This window comes from Notothenia rossii (genome assembly GCF_949606895.1).
Source record: "Notothenia rossii genome assembly, chromosome: 5".
Taxonomy (NCBI): Eukaryota; Metazoa; Chordata; class Actinopteri; order Perciformes; family Nototheniidae; genus Notothenia; species Notothenia rossii.
The window spans coordinates 84,587,503-84,606,395 of record NC_136903.1 but is presented as its reverse complement, the minus strand read 5'-3'; the positions used below and the strand labels follow the sequence as shown (position 1 = coordinate 84,606,395).

The 18,893-nt window shown below is 40.4% G+C and overlaps 2 protein-coding genes across 7 annotated transcripts in view; one reads left to right on the top strand and one right to left on the bottom strand.

The window, feature by feature from the left end:
* zhx3a (zinc fingers and homeoboxes 3a) overlaps positions 1-18,893 on the top strand; it is a 55,040-nt gene that overhangs the window by 24,070 nt on the left and 12,077 nt on the right. The window contains exon 1 of one of the 6 annotated variants that reach the window (XM_079684360.1): positions 10,897-10,920. The exons of 2 other annotated variants lie outside the window; for them this stretch is intronic. The gene's annotated coding sequence lies outside the window, so the exon portion shown is untranslated. Of the gene's footprint in view, positions 1-10,896; positions 10,921-16,557; positions 16,848-17,847; positions 17,888-18,893 lie in introns of those variants that run through there. 3 more of the 6 variants (XM_079684363.1, XM_079684358.1, XM_079684361.1) reach the window with 3 other exon arrangements.
* fam83d (family with sequence similarity 83 member D) lies at positions 6,571-16,327 on the bottom strand. Its single transcript, XM_079684364.1, has 4 exons — positions 13,009-16,327; positions 10,732-10,899; positions 9,968-10,092; positions 6,571-8,263 (listed from the first exon to the last, which is right to left on the bottom strand). The coding sequence occupies exons 1-4, from the start codon at positions 13,483-13,485 to the stop codon at positions 7,423-7,425; spliced, it is 1,611 nt and encodes a 536-aa protein (XP_079540490.1). The 5' UTR covers positions 13,486-16,327; the 3' UTR covers positions 6,571-7,422.

The following is an 18,893-nucleotide window of genomic DNA, read 5'->3' as shown; positions in this document are numbered from 1 at the left end:
ACAATGTAGGACTCAGCACACTAAGCACATTTTATCAGTGTTTTCTTTTAGTCAGAATTAAAAACACAGCCTGAAATGTCTACATACAGTCCTGCTTGTTCAAGGTGATAATAAAAAGTATGAGTGTACAAACCTGATCCTGTTCGTGCGTGGGTGTGTGTGGGGGTGTATTTGGGGCGCGCACACCTGTTTGGGTGTACTGTAGGGTAAATGTAATTGCTAAACACAGAGGCTGGCAGTGTTTCGAGATGCAAAATTGTGCCTCTGGGAGTCACTATAGCTCACAATCTGACTAATGAAGGCCAAGTAATCAAGCTTCAAACTCATCAAGCATGTTTGCAGTAATTAAAAGGTTTATGTTCAGCACCAGGAGAGCCGTTTGACTGTCAGTCGGTGTCAGGAGCCAACCTGATGTTTGCTCTTTTTAGCAGCCCGAGCCAAAATCTGAACATTTCACACAAAATGCACCGCTTGTTTGTTTACTTTATTTGGGAATATACTGCCATAACACATTCATTGGGCCACCGTTAGAAGTCCAATCTGTCCATTAACACCCAAGCACATAAACGTACACAGTGATGGATATCAGTCCAATAATCAATTGTTTGACGAGTGCTGTCTGTTTGAATTATCCTGATCTATTGTGTCCTGTGGGACTCTGAGGGGCTGGTCATTTATTTATCTTATTGTTCATTTAGCAGGAACAATACACAATACATAAATTGTCCCAGATGAAGCTTGAGGCTCATTTTAGGTTGATTATAGTGAGATAGATAGATTCTATATTCATCCAAAATTCTGAATTTTCTTTTGTCGCTGCAAAAATCTTGTCAAGCATTCAGTAAAAAATATTTAAAAGATAGAATAAGATACACATCTGATAAAAGATCAACATAAACAGCTAATATAAACATATTTACAGTAAATGACCATTTGAATACTCTACATTAGACAGTTTCACCCTGCAACAGAACGATATAGACATATAATATAGAAACAGAAACATATACATATACATTGGGTAATATATACACTATAATTGTGGAAATTAGCTGTTGTGCAAATTGTTCTGGGTTATATAGATAAGGAGGATTTAATTGAAATCAATACCTTACACTCACAATAAAAACACCATACAAAAGAAACGAGGAAAATAACAACCACCGTGAAACAAGAACTCAAGACAGATACTGAATGCCCGCTACAGAGCATAGTCCAACATCCCAACAGCATTAAAGACAGTTCATAAGTACAATACTTTTCAAAAGATACACTTAGTACCAATACTGGACATGTTATCATATCTACATTGCATACACGTATCCACATACAAATCTGCATGTGTACTGGACAATCACAGTTTTTGCAAATACATTCCCATCTACATCCCTTTGACATTCAGCTTGTACTTTAACCTCTGCTGATTTTACACCTGCACAGAAAAGGCTGCTCACATCTGCATGGGTGCGATTTGTCATTATGCACAACAGCATATGCTGCTGACTAACTGCATTAGGCGTTAACACAATATTTGGGAGGATATAACGTTACACCTTCTGCCAGACATGCTGACATCCACAAGGATTTTACCCAGCATGCAGCAGGAGAGGTTCCACCACTACATCTCTGGGGATCACAAGTGACCTGAAGAGGACATCAGGCGGCGGCTGTTTGTCTCCTCACTATGAGGCCTCGGCAAAGTTAAAAATGAACATTTCACAGTTAATATCAGAAACAAATTATAAAAAATAGTCTAAAATATTTATTTACTCGTGATCATTAAGGATCATTGTGATGAAAAAGACAGATAGGTTGCTGTTTTATTCTAAGATATACATTAAAGGGTATTTCCGGAGTTCATTATAAAGGAAGTAAATAAAATGAGGCAGTCAAATTGTTTAGCTGAGGACAGAGCTCCCTCTGGTGGCTGAGTGCCGCTAGTGCTACAGTCAGATTACTGTGAAATGTAATCAGTAACTGAGTACAAATTACATGGCTGTTGTTGTCATTAGTAACAAAACACATCAGATTACAAAGTCAAATTGTAATCTTATCGAAATACTTTTGGATAGTTTCAAAATCAAACGTTGAAATCTTTTTTTTAACACATAAAAAAACATTTTAAAGGCAAATAAAATTCCTTTTGCATTTTCAGCATTCACTCTTTGTACCAGTACTTTTTTCGTACATGTACAGTCAAAAAAATGTATTGGTTCAAACTCCAGGTGTGCTGGTTCTATTCTACGACAAATGGGATGCTGTTTATTTTAGTTTGAATGTTTGTTGTTGCTGCTTTTTAATCAAAGGCCACATATCCACTGCCCAGCATGTCGGTTTGACTCCTACGCGACATTTAATTGATATTATCCATAAGGCATGCTTAAAATGTATGTAATGTCACCAATTACAAACTTGCAATCTTAGAAGAGTGATATACAGTAAAACATTTCCCATAATGTTAGTAACATCTAGTTTCACATTCTTTCAAATATAATGTTTTAATGTTCTTATTTTTTGTTCTCTGATTATTAAATCATGTATGATCCAACAAAGATTACAGTTAAAGCTAAACAAGTACAAATATTAACTTTCAACTAGGGTAAAACAAATCAAATAATTTAAAAAGTAAGTCACAGATATGTTTTTTTTAATTGTCTCACGTGAAGTGGAGTATGGAGCTCTTCTGTGTAACAGTGAGGGTAATAGGTGCAGTTGGCGGTGTTGTGTTTTATCCCCCACTGCTTCCTTCATTACAGACGGTGGTTGCTTTGCAGCAGCCAATTAAAAGCAAATACCGTTCTCTCACATTTCACCACCATTGTATTTACTTGTGGATCAATTCCCTTTAGTTGCACCATTTCACATAATGAATGCAGAGGCTGGTGATGTGTTTGCACCACAGGAGGGCGGCCTGCTGCTTGCACCTTATTGCCGTGTACAGTAGCAGTTAAAACTCCAGGCCATGTTAAGTCTGCATGGTAACAAAGCGGCATCTTGTAAATGAAAAACATTGATAACACTAGTGTTTGTTAAAGCTGTAGTTAACTGCCATTTCTTTTATATAGTTAGTGGTTACAATCATGGTTCATTATGGGCATTTTGTAAAATTTCTCTTTAAAACAAAACCAGAGGTTATATTCAAAGATTTAAAGGCTTCATTTTCATATGCAGGTGTTGTTGGCAATGTTAAATCCCAGGCTCCTCCAACAGTGTGACGTACAATATACCTAACACATAAACAGAAATAAGGAAGTAAACAGTGCAAGAGACGCAGTATAATTGTGTATGCTGCTCTTGCTATTTTGCACCTTTTGCATATCTTGTATTTTGTTTTTGCTTTGTTTGTAAAATGTAAACTTCTTAAATGTTTTATGTGAGGGACTGCGGATGGAGATTAGCTCAAAGCTAAATCTGGCACTGTTACGCTTGACACATTTGAATGTTTTAAGTGTTCATCACTGTGCATTGTCCCTGCCAAATAAACGATTAAAAAAGTGGTGCAAGTCGAATGCAAGATTCTGTACACTGAGAACATGTTGAATAGCATAAGATAAAACTGAATGTAAAATGAAATACTGTACAGTGGAATACAGTACTACTTATTGTAATAATATATAAATATGTGGACTGTAAACAGATGTATGTGCTATAAACATGAGTACGTGAATACACTTCAGAGTTATTCAACAGACTATCAGCATAGTAACACCAATACAGGTGAAATACAACTAACCAATGGGTCCATTAGTGGATATTGTGCCATCTCCATAGCCTGTGTATGCAATACACTGTATACTTCCACCTTTAATACTTTCACCTGGCTGCTATTTCTCAAAACTGTTACTCGATGTGTATTTTATAAATATTACTTTTATCTTTAAACATTTGTATGCATGCTTCTTAATGAATCATCAAGCTATCTTTGGCTCTTTACTTGTTGTAACAAATGTAAATGTCCCCTCTGTGGGACGAATGAAGGTGACTCTGATAAGGATTATTAGCCACAATAAAATGTGTGATTTGACTATTCCTTCAAACTGCAGGCTGTTATAGGCGATTATTTGATAAATCAATCAAATGTGCGATAGACAGATTTGTTGTAGCCCTTTATGATAAAATCCTCTCATAATGTGTCTAAGAAACTATAATAAATAGTTGTCAGAATAATGAAGTATACATTCATTATATATTTTGTTGAGTTGTGAACTTACATTATTCCAAATGTTACTGTTACTATTTTAAAACTTGTATTCAAATTGGTGTTGTGTGCCAGAAGCTGTCATGAATTGACTTCCAAGTACAAACCATAGACTGTATATACAAAGAACAACACCTCAAATGTGACTTAACTACAGGTCGTTTAAGTAATACGTTTCTTTCAACCAGTCTTAGCAACCACAAAAAGCACTTGTTTCACTAAACAATCAAAACAATAATGGCCGACTTGATTCTGAGATGTAAACCTAGGTACACATACAACATACTACTTTTGAATTGTTTGTGTAATATGAAGTATATAGTCTGTAATATGAAGTAATCTGGGAGGCGTGTGGTGCAGTGGATTAGTGCGTTGGTGTACGAATCAGGTTCAAACCCCAGTGCAGTCAGCATGTCGTTGCGTCCCTGGGCAAGACACCCCAAATTGCTCCTGTGGGGATTGTCCACAGTACTGAGTATGTAAGTCGCTTTGGATAAAAGCGTCTAACAAGCAACATGTAATGTAATTAAGTATCAACATTTCAAAAAATACATTTATATTGTGTTTTAGGCAGTTCATCATTCATTATCTGTGATACTTTGAAATGTGGGTAAAAGTGTGATAGCCTTAGTTTAAAACTACTAGACTGCAAAAATACATTAACTAATAATTAACTTTTCATCTCGAAGAATAAGATAATCAAAGGATCACGTTTTAAAGTCGACCAACTTCAACCACCATCTTTCATTCACCTTTGGATCCCTGCTCTGCGTCACATACTGGAACCACACACAGGTCTCTGCTCTGCTAATAAAGCTACCTGTACATCTTGATATAAGTTACACCTTAGTCTCCTTGATACAGTTAAACATTAGTCACAATAAAGCTCGGAGTGAGTAATACATTTATAACTCGAGTCATTCAGAGCACACGTCCCACCAGAGCGACAACGTGTTTTCACCATCTACAGTAGGACCTTTGTGCTGAGAGTGAGATATGAAGACGTAAACACAGCTTGTGCCAGGCTTAGTGGCACATGGTGCACCTGGAGAACCAGGAAACAGAATCACCTCAAGTAGATTATTAATAATATACAGCTTTGCATGCTCTCCAAATCACTTGCTTCATTAAAAATAGCTATGTAGTCATCTAAAATCACACACTCCAAATATATACATTGATAATAGTGCTGCACAATTTGGAAAAAATAACTGATTGTGTTTATTTTAACTGATATTGCAATAGCTATATTAGTTAATTATCATTTTTGAAACATTATTGATAGTTGATTTCTCTTGTGTTTTCTGAACTTAAAGTTGGGGTAGGTAATTCGCTTCAGAAACACCTTTTGTTATATTCCATGGAATGCTCTTCCCGATAGCAAAGAATACATTAAATGCTTTGACAATAAATATATACAAAAATAATTTCATCAGTGGAAGCCGTGGTGTTGTAAAAAGCACGACCAATCATCTGAGCCGGCCGGGCCCAGCTAAAGTAACTGGATGGCCTACCTGCCTGTCAGCCTTCCATCTGTGCACAAACTTATCTCGTGCCCTCATTGGTCATGTGCCCCTTCGTGTGTGTTGGAGGAGGGGCTCTGGAAGGAAGTCTGAAGGAAGGGGCAGATTTTTTTCGGTTGTGTATTTTCAAATTCTAGCGCAATTTAGCTGGTTTCTCCATTCTTACCTAACTTACCTTTAACACGTAATCAGAATATATTAAAATAGGATAATATAATATTTTCAGATATTCTGTCTCCTAGCAACGCTGGCACTTCCATATTGCGGTTTCAATTAATTGTGCAGCCCTAGAGTGTGTAATTCGTGGCACAATTCAAACGGGATCAAAAGAGAATCTTTCTCTCCCCATTGACTTCAATAAAACCTTTTTCCGAAATAAGGTCCCATGAGACCCACCGGAAGGGGAGGGACTTCGCCTCTCGGACCGGAAGTATATGGGCGTGACTTCGTCACTCTATTGACAAGAATCTGTGTTGAATGTAAAACAATAAAAGCACCTAATATAACAGCATGTAATCAGTGGTTTTAAAATCCATTGTGTGTAAAGAAGCATTTACTTAGCAATCATCCATCCTAATCTCTTGTTTGTAATCTGTGATGGAGACTCTTCTCCAAACCCACCCTGGACAGGAACAGTGATTGGCTGAATCATCAGCAGAGGTGCCAGTATCACAGATGTCTTCTCTCAGCTAATTGCATGAAGGCACTGCAGTGCATAAAGCACAGGTGCTGTCACTGTGCTCCAACTTCTAAACACATTTCGCTGTGAGATAGTCCTCACAATGATTTAATTGCAGCTTAAACTGGTGGATGAGTAGGAAATGTTAGAAAAGACAATAAACACTCATCTAGCAAAACTCTACTTTGTTTATTAGCAAAGCGCAGCGAGAGCCAGCAGCCCCCAGGAATGTTGTTCAGAAGCAGAAACAGCAGCCAACTGTGATTAAACAACCAAAACAGCACTCTTCACTCAAACTACAGCAGATATTATGCAGTGTTAATCGCCTGTGCTGTGTGAATTATTTTTAATTAAACTGAGATGTTTTAAAAAGAGTATTATTGCACTGTGTCTTTGGTTACAGTTCTGCGTTACACAAATAAAGCTTTAGACGTGGAAAGGACACAAAATGAAAAGGAAAAAAGTGAGCAAAGCAGACTATAGCATTCATTTTATATTCTATTTTTATCTTATTCTATTTTAGTTGCATTTAGTTAACTTCTCCTGCATTACTTGCAAACTAGTCTTGCAATATTCTCTTGCACAATGTTATTTGGATTAGTTTTTTGTCTTCTATATATTCATGTTCTATTGTTGGAGAAGCCTTTGCTTGCATATCTACACTGCAGCAGTGCATCTGACATTACATGTTACTTGTTAGACACTTTTATCCAAAGCGACTTACATACTCAATACTGTGGGCAATCCCCACAGGAGCAATTTGGGGTGAAGTGTCTCAGGGACACAACGACATGCTGACTGCAGTGGGGTTTGAACCTGTGCCACCCTGATCCCAACACCAAGGCACTACCCACTGAGCCACACGCCTCCGTGACAATAAAGTCCTTTAAAAAAACCTACAAAAAGAAGAAAATAACCTACTGCATAAACCAGAACCCTTTATTTAAAACAGAGGATCCTCCAGAAACCTTGGCACCGCTCTTCCCCCACCACCCTCCTTCTGAGAAATCCCAGAGAACAAACTAGAGCACACATCTGGCTCTTGGCCACGTGACCATGCCCGCACTTTCACCAAGCAGTCTGGGGTTTGGTTCCTGCTCGCTGTCTTTGTGTTCCCTCTGCTGGCTGTGAGCTCCAGGCCCCTGAGTCATGTTGGTGACGTCCGCCAGCTCGCGCCTCTGGGACAGGGCGGTCACCATGTGCTCCAGCTTGCACCGGATGTTGGAGTACTGGTGCTGGCGCTCCTCCTTCAGCTGGTTGAAGCAGTGCTTTAAGGAGCCGTCTGCTGCTGAGCTCTGCCTGGGAGAGGACGGAGAGGCAGCCTGGGTTTGAGGCGTGATCTGTTGGTCAGTCTGCGTGTCGCTGTCCGTCACCGACAGGCCGGTCTGAGTGGAGGCGTGGCAGGTGATGGAGCTCGCTGGCTCTTTCTCTGTCAGCTGATCTGCGGATAAACGCAGAGTCGTGCTTCCTGCCAGGATCTCCTGCTGCGTGTGCGCCCCCTCCTCCGTCCAGTCCTCATCTAAAGTGGAGGTGTTGGACACCGGGTTGCTTTTGTGGTTATCTGGAGTCGAGGCTTCACACGGGGGCTGGACAGACAGATTTAAGGCTCTGCGGCTCGGTGTGCTGGTGAGACGCGCTGACTCAAGAGGCCTCTCTCTGGCCAGGTGAGGGGAGGAGGCCCCCAGGTTTTTGATGAGGAGCTGCTCGAAGATGCCGCTGTTCCGGACACTCGGAGGTCCTCGAGTGTTCACAGGTTGAGACTGAGCGTACAGGATCCGAAACTCCTCGTCAAATTTCTCTGTGACCTGGCCAGAGAGCTCGATCAGGTTGCTGCTGTTCAGTTTGCCGTCGGTCCAGTTGTACCTGCACAAGAGCGGGATTTAAAAACATGTATGCATTACAGAAGTACACAAAATAATCAACCAAAAATTGGTTAAACTTTCCAGTAGGCTCATATAAACATACTTATAATGCATTTGAAAAAGGCTTCCTTTATAGCTAATAAGTTACATTTACTTTTTTAAATAACATTTGGAATAAATTGTTGAGATTTATCCAATCTTTGGATTTGCATAATGCTAATTCAAGGCTTTTAGATAAGAGTTTATTTTTACAATTATTATTATTAATTATAAATATTTCAAATAAAAACTAAACGAAATACATAAATACAAAATTGTAATCTCTCTCGAAGCGAATATTGATTGAAGACATCTTTGTACTAAATCTATTGCCCTTTGTTTAAAGACTTGTTTTGAGCAGCTGCAGGAACCCTGTGTTACTCTGCTTATAGCCGTGTATAATTATAGTTCAACCACCTTTAAATATTCATAATGCAATACAGCAGTTATCATAACACATTACAAAGCTTTTATCGTCACTTATTAGGTCAATTATCATAATAGCTGGTGTTAGTTTTCACTTGACTTTAGGTGTCTTATAACCAGCTTGTATTATATATGAAGTATCCAAACTATGGGGATTATAATTCACAGTAATCATACGGAAGGCAGGGTCAATGAGTGGCCTGCAAATATGTTGATCCTTAATAAGTCAATATAGAATGCTTTGTAATGTGTTACGATCACTTTTATGAAGCAATATGAATGAGGGCTGAAACTAACTCTTATATATTCATTATCTAAAATTATTCTGTCATTTCATAAACAGTGAAAAATGTCCATCTCCATTTAGGCGCTGTTTACACGGGAACAAAACGGGTTGTATCTGCTACTTTTCTCTTTCGCATAACCCGTTCGTTCACACGAGGCCGTAACGGAACCGCGGAAACGGACCCCTCAAACGATAACGGGTCCCAAGGTGGATAGATCTGCGGACGAAACGCTCTGGGGGGCCAAACGGCTCAGTGTGTACGCCCTATACGATCATTTTCCTGATAACGATGAAGCAATAGCCCCGCCTCTGCCCACCTCTGCTGCTCACTGCTGTAGCATGGTCAGTAGCTACTGTCAGTAGCTACTGACCATGCTACAGATGTTAGTGCACAATCTACAGCTCCTCTACCACAACCATCATCAACAAGTGGACATGGAGAACTACATGAACTACATGTTGCTAAATCCACCACGGAGAATAAACAGAAGGGCAACCATGGCAACCATGCTCGGGGGGTCTTCTTCGCTGCTTTTGGTATATTTTGTGGCGGAAGTACAGCGCCACTTACAGGCCCGGCATATGTACTACAGCGTCTCCAGCGGTCTCGTGTGAACGGACAAGTTTCTTGAGCTGATACCGTGTGAACTGTGAACCGAAGACTTTTCTGATATCGAATTTGGTTTGTTTGCGTTCCATGAATCCATAATAATAAGTATTATGAACATTCCTTCATGCTAATTTCAGATTTGTATTAAACAGCTCTATAAGCAGATTATATAATGCATCATAATTATGTTTAAAATACAATATAGTCTGGGGCGTCATAGAAAGTTTCACAGAAAAATTGTATTACATTACTCTCTGTTAGATGTGGAGGTTTTAGGCATATCCTCGCTGCATAATACACAGCTTAAGCATTTGCCTTCAGATAAAATGCTTAGCAGGCGTTACCTGTAGGAGCCTGTGGCCACTCTGTTGCCGTCGATCAGCATGAACCTCTCGTGAACCTCCCCGGTAATCCTGGCTCCTGATCTCATGTAATAAGTTGTACCAGTTATGGTTCGCACTTTCATTTGCTGAACGGATTATAAAGGGGAAAAAAGAGGAAGAACAAAGGGAGAAATTAGTGCAAACACGACCAGACATATCAAATATTGAAGATTTATTTGTATAGTATTTTTACTAGTTGCAGCTCAAAGTGCTTTAACAACATGGCATCACAAATTAAAAAAGAGAACAAGAAAGTAACTGCAGGTCAAACGCTTAAACCTCATGCACACATAAAAAGCATATTATAACAATTCAAGTGACACGAGAGATAATAAAATAAATAATGATCCTTCTCTGTAATAAATAACAATAAAGATTATTCTTATTCTCAATAAAGACCTAGAAAATAAATAAAAAAATTATTTAAAAAATAAGAATAATAAAAAAAATGGAATAATAAAAAAGGGGATATCGCTAATAAAACTAAAATAAATAAATAGAAACAGAAAGGTAAAGAACAGAAAGATTCTGCCTCTGATGTTTGCTGATAGGGTGTAACACAGTTGGGGAGCGTATTTAATAAAAGCCCATTTCATTTTGGGTGGATATTTTTAAAGCCATCTGAAGAGGACGTCCATTACAGGGCACATTTTAATTTGATGCCATCTTGAAGTTATTATTGTGCACACAGAGCCACACCCAGCTCAACTGAACCAACCACATACCCGAAGGTCGTCCAGGCGGACGTTGACATTTCTGCACATCTTGAGGAAAGCCGGAGCACACGATTGGTCGAGCAGGATGTAGACGGGGACTTTGCGTAGGGTGCAAGCCTCCTGAAGATCCTTAAAGATATCCAGGTCTGTCAGGGAGTCTGTAACTATGGCAATCACCTGCAGTGGAAAATTACAGAGGTAATATAATAGAATTCCTTTTAGGAGCTGCAGCAGCGCCACACTCAGCACATGACTGTGTTTTATTATTATCAAATGATCATGGCCTTATTCAAACAGAGCCGTGAATCTGTCACCTAATGTTTGTGCTGATGAGCTTTCTATTGACTGTGGTCTGTTACCATGGCGATTGGCGGTAACGCTTGGTCAGCAAACAAGTTATACTTTCATGCTGGAGACGAGCCTCTGTTCTCCACAAGCTCAGGTTCAAATGGAAATTTCTCTGTTTTTTTTAGCAAGGACGAGAGGAATTTCACACGCTGTGGTAAAGGTTGTGTGACGTGTCGAGGATTAGACATGGATTGTTTACATAGCTCAGATTTATTTCTTTAAACTGTGTGTTCTCCACATGCAGCTTAGTCAGGAGTTCCCTGCTTATTTTTAGGGAAATGTGTAAAAAAGCATAGTCACATTTTTGTGGAATACAGGAGCAGGCTGTTGCTCGTCAGCTGCCTCGTATAACAAATCCTGTGTGTGCCGTGAGCGGTTTGACATTACAAAAGGACAGCCAACCGTAAACCTGGACGAGAATATTTGCATTAAGGTTTCAACTTAAGCTGCAAAAGTAAATCGATTAGTTGTCAACTATTCATTTTAATTGCCAACCTTTCTTTCTGATCATCATTTAATGTTTGAGTATATTTTTAAAAAAGGTACAAAAATCTGATTCTAGCTTCTCAAATGTGAATATTTTCCAGTTTCTTTACTCCTCTATGACTTTGTAGACGTAAGAGTTGTGTGTGACGGAAATACATTTTAGGAGGTCAAATTGGGCTTTGGAAAACTTACATTTTCCCCTTTTTCAGACCTTTTATAATCCAAACCAATGGAATATTTGTAAAAATAATCGTCCAATTTCTCTACAATGAAAGTATTCTCTAGCTGCAGCCCTGGTTTAAACTGTCTGCCTGCACACTATCCTTTCAGCCACAACCCAGAGAGGGAAACCAACATTTTAATTGCTCTGAATGAAGAGGGAATGCAAACTTTGATAGAAGGGAGCATAGCAAGTCGAGGCACATCTGGCACGCAGGCCCTCCACAGGCCCGAGGTGCTGCACACACTCCCTCCATAAAGGAATGTTTCTTTTAAAAAAAAAATGCCGGTCTGACAGCTCACATCAGGAAGCGTCACCATGAATATTCATGACCAGTTTTTTGTGTTTGTTAGATCCTTTTGGTCATTACTTTCTGTCTGATCAACACATCAAAAACCTTCCAAATCTACTCACTGATCAAGGGAACTCCGTAGGGACAATCTGGCATGTATTTTAAGGATGACACAAAGAAGATGTAGAAACTTGATTTCCCCTCCAAAACAAGTTCAATAAGTGACTGTATACACTCACTGATTTTGTGACAGCGGGGGGCATTTTATACTTGAATTTGACACATATTTTAAAAAATAACCCTCTTTTAGGATGATACCAAAAAGCAATTAAGCCTAATAAATACCATTAGGAACTATCGTAATGTTATTATTATAAATATGGATGAGTAGAAAATACAAAAATTACTAAAACTGGATATAGCACACCATGTTCCCTCATGTAGCTGCAGGACATTTCTAAAGGAAATAATATAATCAGTTGCCAAATCGAGAGTATTTTTTAAAGGGGGAAGCTGTGCTTTTAATACGGTTTTTACAAACCTCTCTGGCACTTTTCCAACACAATGAAGATACAGAAACTAGATTTTCCCTCCAAAAAAGTTTAATAAGTGACTATGCACTCACTCATTTTGTGACAGGGGGGCATTTGATGTTTGAATTTGACAAATATTAAAACAATAATCCGGTTTTAGGATGATACCACATACCATGCTGCCATTACTGTAGCAATCAGGCCTAATAAATACTATCAGGAACTATTTGGAAAAGTAATTGTAAAAGTATGGGGGAGTAGAAAGTACATGACTACATGACTATAACTACATACTGATAGGAAATGTTCCTTCAGATATTTCTAAAGGAAATTCAGATTTAAACGTGGTAGTTCGATTTTTTTTTTTTAAAGCTGCAGCTGTGGTTTTAATAGGTGTTTGTGCATACCTCTCTGGCACTCTGGATCATCCGCCTGGCAGCCTCCTTGCAGCTGTAGATGCTCTCCCCGTAGCTCGGCTGGAAGTGCGCCACGGCCCGCGTCACTCCCCGGTACGAGCCTGCGGTGAAGCCCGGCCAGCCGAGCTCCAGCACCGGCGGCTCCACGTCCGACACCTCGGGGAAATACGTGACGGAGGAGCAGTCCAGCGAGCTGCTGAGCTCCGGGCCCTGCTCCTCCCCGAGGAAAGACACACACCGCGGAGGAGGAACAGCAGCGCTGCGGATCTGCTGCATCTCATCGTCCGACAGAAAGTTGGGGATCCTCTCTTTCCTGAGGAACTCCAGAAAGTTTTCTATTCCTCCCGACAGCAGCTCCTCCAGAGCCAGCCGGTGCCTCTCGTTGTACAGCTCCTGCAGCTTCAGCTCGTCTCCCCCGGTGAGTTTGGTCCCTAACCGGAGAGGTGAGTCTTCAAGGCACTGCGACATTGCCACGATTTGTTCCCCTTTCTCATCCAAACGCTCAGGTGAGGTGACAGGTAACGTTTTCGACCTTACAGGAAGCCAGATTCGTATTTGGATTTTTTCCCTCCGTTCCTCTTCGTATTGGCTGTCTGAAAGTTGTCAGACCAGATTGGCGTCTCCCGGCTCGATGAGGCGGGCTGTCAGTCTAATGTAAAGCCGGTCTCATTGGCTCGTTTGGAGGCAAACAATTCTCCGGTCCGGCCCTCTCTCTGCCCTGATCCGGTTACAGAGCACATAGCAGCTGGGAGCAGGGAGGCTTCACTCTGACGCTTTATCCAGGCACCATGAACTCTGTGATTCCTTGGGACCAGGATCCTCTATTCTCAGTTTAAAACAAACAAAAAAGAACATTTAAAAACACCCACTTTCTGCCAATGGTTTCTCGTTCACTTAAATATCAGTGGTGTAAAGTAACTAAGTAGATTTACTCAAGTAGTGTACTTAAGTTCAATTTTGAGAGACTTTTTATTATACTTTGTACTTATACCGACTACAATTCAGAGGTATATCGTGTACTTTCAATCAATACAATTTATTCAATACCTTTAGTTACTTTACAGATTTTAATTAATGATGTCAAATATAATCAACACTTAAATCAAACTTAAGTTACACCTGGAGTCAATTCACAAGCTACCCTGCAGTAAATAAAACTAGCTGCGGGTTTCCAGCTTTGATAACACTTTAACGCATCAAAACATTATAATCAAAACATATCATATATATTTTTCTGAAATGGGCCAATCTGCAGAATAAGTACTTTTGGTACTTTAAGTATATTTTGATGCTAATACTTTTGTACTTTTACTTGAGTAACATTTTAATGCATGACTCTACGTGTAACAGAGTATTACACTTAAAAATATATAAAACTTGGTTTCTCTTTCACTTTAGACGAAATTAGACACATAGAAAGTAGATTTCCCATCTGCTCACTTGGCTGTCATCTATCATAGTAAGGGAGATTTTTATTATCAAAAGCACACCAAGAACAGAGAAGCAGTCGATAGAATCTAAAATATCAGAGGCTCCCTCAAGCATAATAAAAATGTTAACATAACCAAATACAAAAATGTAATAAAGCTTTAAGGGCAAACTGAAAGTGGGAACAGAGCAGCACTCGAAGTCAATACATCTTTACAGAGTTTTCTTGTGAATATTCAGCTATGTCAAGGTCAGAGAAAGTGCACGCTAAGATGACATACTTCCTTTGTAAACCAGTGCGTAAGGTGCACACACTGGGTAACCATAGCAACAGTATCTACTTGTGGTGGATGCTGTGCATGAACTTGAATTGACTACAAACTACAATAAAAATGGTCTGTGATTTGCAAACAGCCTCGCCTTCATCTAAACCTGAACAGCTAAATAGAATTCCAGAAAATGGTCTTCCAGAAAATTCAAATGTAGACAATGATTATACACCTTAAATCCTAAACAAACCAGCATGTTATTTTTTACAATTAGAAGATAATCAAGAGGAAACATTCCATCTCGGCAACCTCTAATCAGTATTAAAAAAGGATAATGTCCTGCTGTGCATAAGCCTACGGGGACAGAAGTCTGCAATACAGGAGATAGTGCCAAAGAAAAGGAACGTACACACTCCCCCAAAGTACACAATATAATACAGAAACTGTGTGCTAATAAGTACAAATATATATCGTATTGAACCATGACTGCTGGTATCCTTTCCATAACTCTATAGTACAAGCATATATGTGCCACAAATGTATAACTGTATCAAGAAAATCTTATATTTTAGCAACGCTTATTTTATTCCTACTAGTACGATACCAGTTAATGCATACTGCACATCTCACTTTGTTTTGTTTTTTTACCATAGAGTGATCCATCTTCCTGTTAGAAATCTTTGTTTCTCCTGACTGTACACAGCTACAGGCAACGTATGAACCCAGTCAGGACAAACTGGGAGGGAAGAGCAAATCCGCGTTTCCTTAATAATGGAGGCCTGTAGTAGTAGCCCTATAAGTCCATATTTACACAAGGCATTAAGGATGTTGTAATTGTGTTGCTCATGCTGTAGGCTCCTTACTGTGTAGTCCCGCTACCTGTTACACATACAGTTAGCCAAGTGTACACATATACACATATTTATATATCCATAATATTACAATGATATCTCTAATAGGCTTCTCTACAAAAACCTGTAGTACTCTACTTTTAAGTATCACACTTAATACTTTTTATGTACTATTGCTGCACTAGTCCACTTCTCTTTTTGTAATGACTTGTTGATATGTTTTCTCCATAGGCTATGTTTTAAAAATATTTGACCACCTTTAATTAAATGTTTCATTAGACCCTTACTGGAAACTGGTTTAGGGTCTCTGCGCTTTCCCCGGCCCGGAACAGAATGCATAGAAGGCCAACAAGGTCACGAGGGTCACAGCCGAGTAGCCCCTATTCTTCAAAACGAGACATAACTAACATTGGTCATTTGATTTCGAGGAAAGATTATTCTCATAATCAACTACGATAGTGGATATGAAGCCCTAGGTTTCAATTACCTGCGTAATCTAGCACTTTTACGCGTGTGCGTAAAAGTCTATTTAAAGCCTTTGGGCTAATAGGCATGTGCTTTAAATGGCAATTCCCACACCGATTAATATTCAGAGTAGCCTATCAAGTGTGTTTTTCTTTTCTCAAAACGTCAGCAGTATTTTGAAAAACAACAACATGTGACCTAATTAAGAGGAGCTTTTGGATGATGAAGCTCAATGAAACGGCCGATCACGAAACTCCTGTCAATTCCAAATGTACACAATACATTATATCTATTCTGCCTGCTCCGCGGCGCCATTGTAGCTATGTATAACCCAATCTGCAGCTAGAGCTCTGCCTTACCCCTATAACGACATACCCAAATGTGCACGGGGCTCAGTATACGTACCCCCCCTCCTCTCCTTCTACACACACGCCCGCACACACATCTCCATCTCCTCCCCGCCCCTCTCCAACATTTTACATGAAAGGGCTTTTGGATTTTGGATGACGCTCCGAATCACGTGTCCATAGGAAATACACTCGCTATAATTTTTTTGGAGCTGCCTCGTCCTGCGCCGCCGACCGTAGTTGTTTTGCCGTCTCCATACAGTGTGGCTGAAGGGTGGAAAGGTAATATAATGTAATGTACCTTGCCGTGGTCACTGACGGGTTCACGCCAGTTCACCGGGTTCACTTGAGGAGAGCTCCCACCCCCTGCTCGCCTCCTCTTCTTCTCCAAACGCAACGATCGGAGCTAATCCAATATTATTCATTTATATATTCATGTCGGATTCAATTTTTTCCCACCGACTGTTGAGGTAAGGATCTACTCTTCCAAAAAATAATACCTCTCTCTGTGTTGGCGAGGGCGCGTTCTCTAAAAGTTGTTTACTGAAATTAAGCCTCGCTATTGAATATTGCATTTTCATCTGGTGCTGTGTAGTCAAGGCAGTTTATATGAAGTCGCCAATGTATAAAATGGCGACAGTAGGTGGAGGAGGGGGGTGGAGGTTTTTTTGGGAATATTCATAAGGTTATATAGAGTGCCAGATCGCCTTTGGCAAGTACACTCCGAGGCGGTGTGTTGCCCCACAGCCTTGTGAATGGAGAGAAACGGGTTAACTCGTCAGTTTGTTACAGTTACAACAAACCGAGCCTCCGTCTGGCTGAATGTGCGCTCCTCCTTGCGCTATACAATGTGGCGTATCTGCTTATTTTATTGCACAACGCTCTGTATTTCCCCCACTAGGCTGTGTGAGTGTGAGTGCTTATTTAGTTGTGAAAGACTTCCAAAAGCAGTGCTATAGCGGGCGGTACGACTGATTTAAGAGTCCATAGATGTTCAAAACTGCACGCCAAGTATCAATTTCCATCTATTGATCGCTCTCACTCTCTCTACACATTTCTTCCTCTTGCCTGAGCAGAAAAGGTAGGCCTGTATCTCTATGCACAGGACTCTTTTTCTTTCATTTCCTCCTCTTCCTCCTGCCAACATGTGCTGCTGCCCTACTAACACACGTACACACACACACACACACACACACACACACACACACACACACACACACACACACACACACACACACAACACACACACACACACACACACACACACACACACACACACACACACACACACACACACACACACAGTAACATACAGAACAGTAAAGCTGCTGATTGCAGGAGATATTTTGCAAACTGTGGATTATCCTTGAGGCATCGTATTTAAAATATCAGCTTAGTATGGTCACATTTTCTACCCGTACGTAAATATTGTGCCAGCTTTGAATGCCATGTGTCTCCCTCTGCCCTCAGCGGTAGGACCTCTGTGCTGACTAATGTTGCCTGCGGATCTGTGAGTGCACTGTCCATAACACAAGAAACAACCCCAGATTATACAAGCTAGACAGGCATGAATTATGGGCAATTTTTCGAATGTTTTTTAATGATTTATCCATTAAAGCTTGTTATATATAATGTAGGTCATGGAAATGACTGCGTAACATTTTGAGGTTTTCCTGAGAGAGTGGGTGTTCGGTCTGTGGGGAGTGACTCCAAAGTGTGTGTGGAGTCCAGGGGACATTTCTGCTCTCCGAAAGTTGTGTGTGACACAAAGGTAAACGAGCTCTTGCTGTGCAGATCCGGGCAGATCGGGTTCTGGGCCCGGTGAGTTGAGAGTGTGTGGAGGATTTCACTCCGGCAGGACGCTTACTCTGGGGGAATGTCAATTCCCTTTGTGGATCCCTGGGAACAGTCTTCCATCTCCCTTCTCGGAACTGCTCTAATGAGGCCAGGCATATTGCCTTTCATCCGTCTCTCCCTGCAATTAGGCAGAGCTCACAGTTTTCGTTATGGCCACAGCGCAGTGTTTGTATACACAGACACAATGTAGCGGGCCAAGACTGCCCACTGCTCCCCTCAGCGAGAACAGCGTCTCGGCACATGCCGCCCCTCGTATACCTGGAACACTGTACTCTTCAGGATTTGGTGTTCTTACTTCCAACAACACTGTGTATGTTGTGTTTCTGTGTGCCTCCCACAGCTCAAAGTGAATCCCCTGCCAGAGCATACAGAGGAAGGTCATATGGTCATGATTTGTAGATTTTCTTGACATGGAGTGTAAAACATTCCTTGAGTTCAGAGGAGAAGAAAATCTAATCCAACACCAACCAGATCTATTTTCCAAATCGCTCTTTTAACACAAACAAGCATTCAAGACCGCGGCATACCTCATGATCCTCACAGAAAATGCCGAGTCCTATTTTTCTCCTACAGAAAGGACGGCGTTCTATACAGGTTCAGTTTTATGTGGGTCTTTCATCCCTTTTGGTATTGCTTTTGTCACCGGACCAATGCCGTAT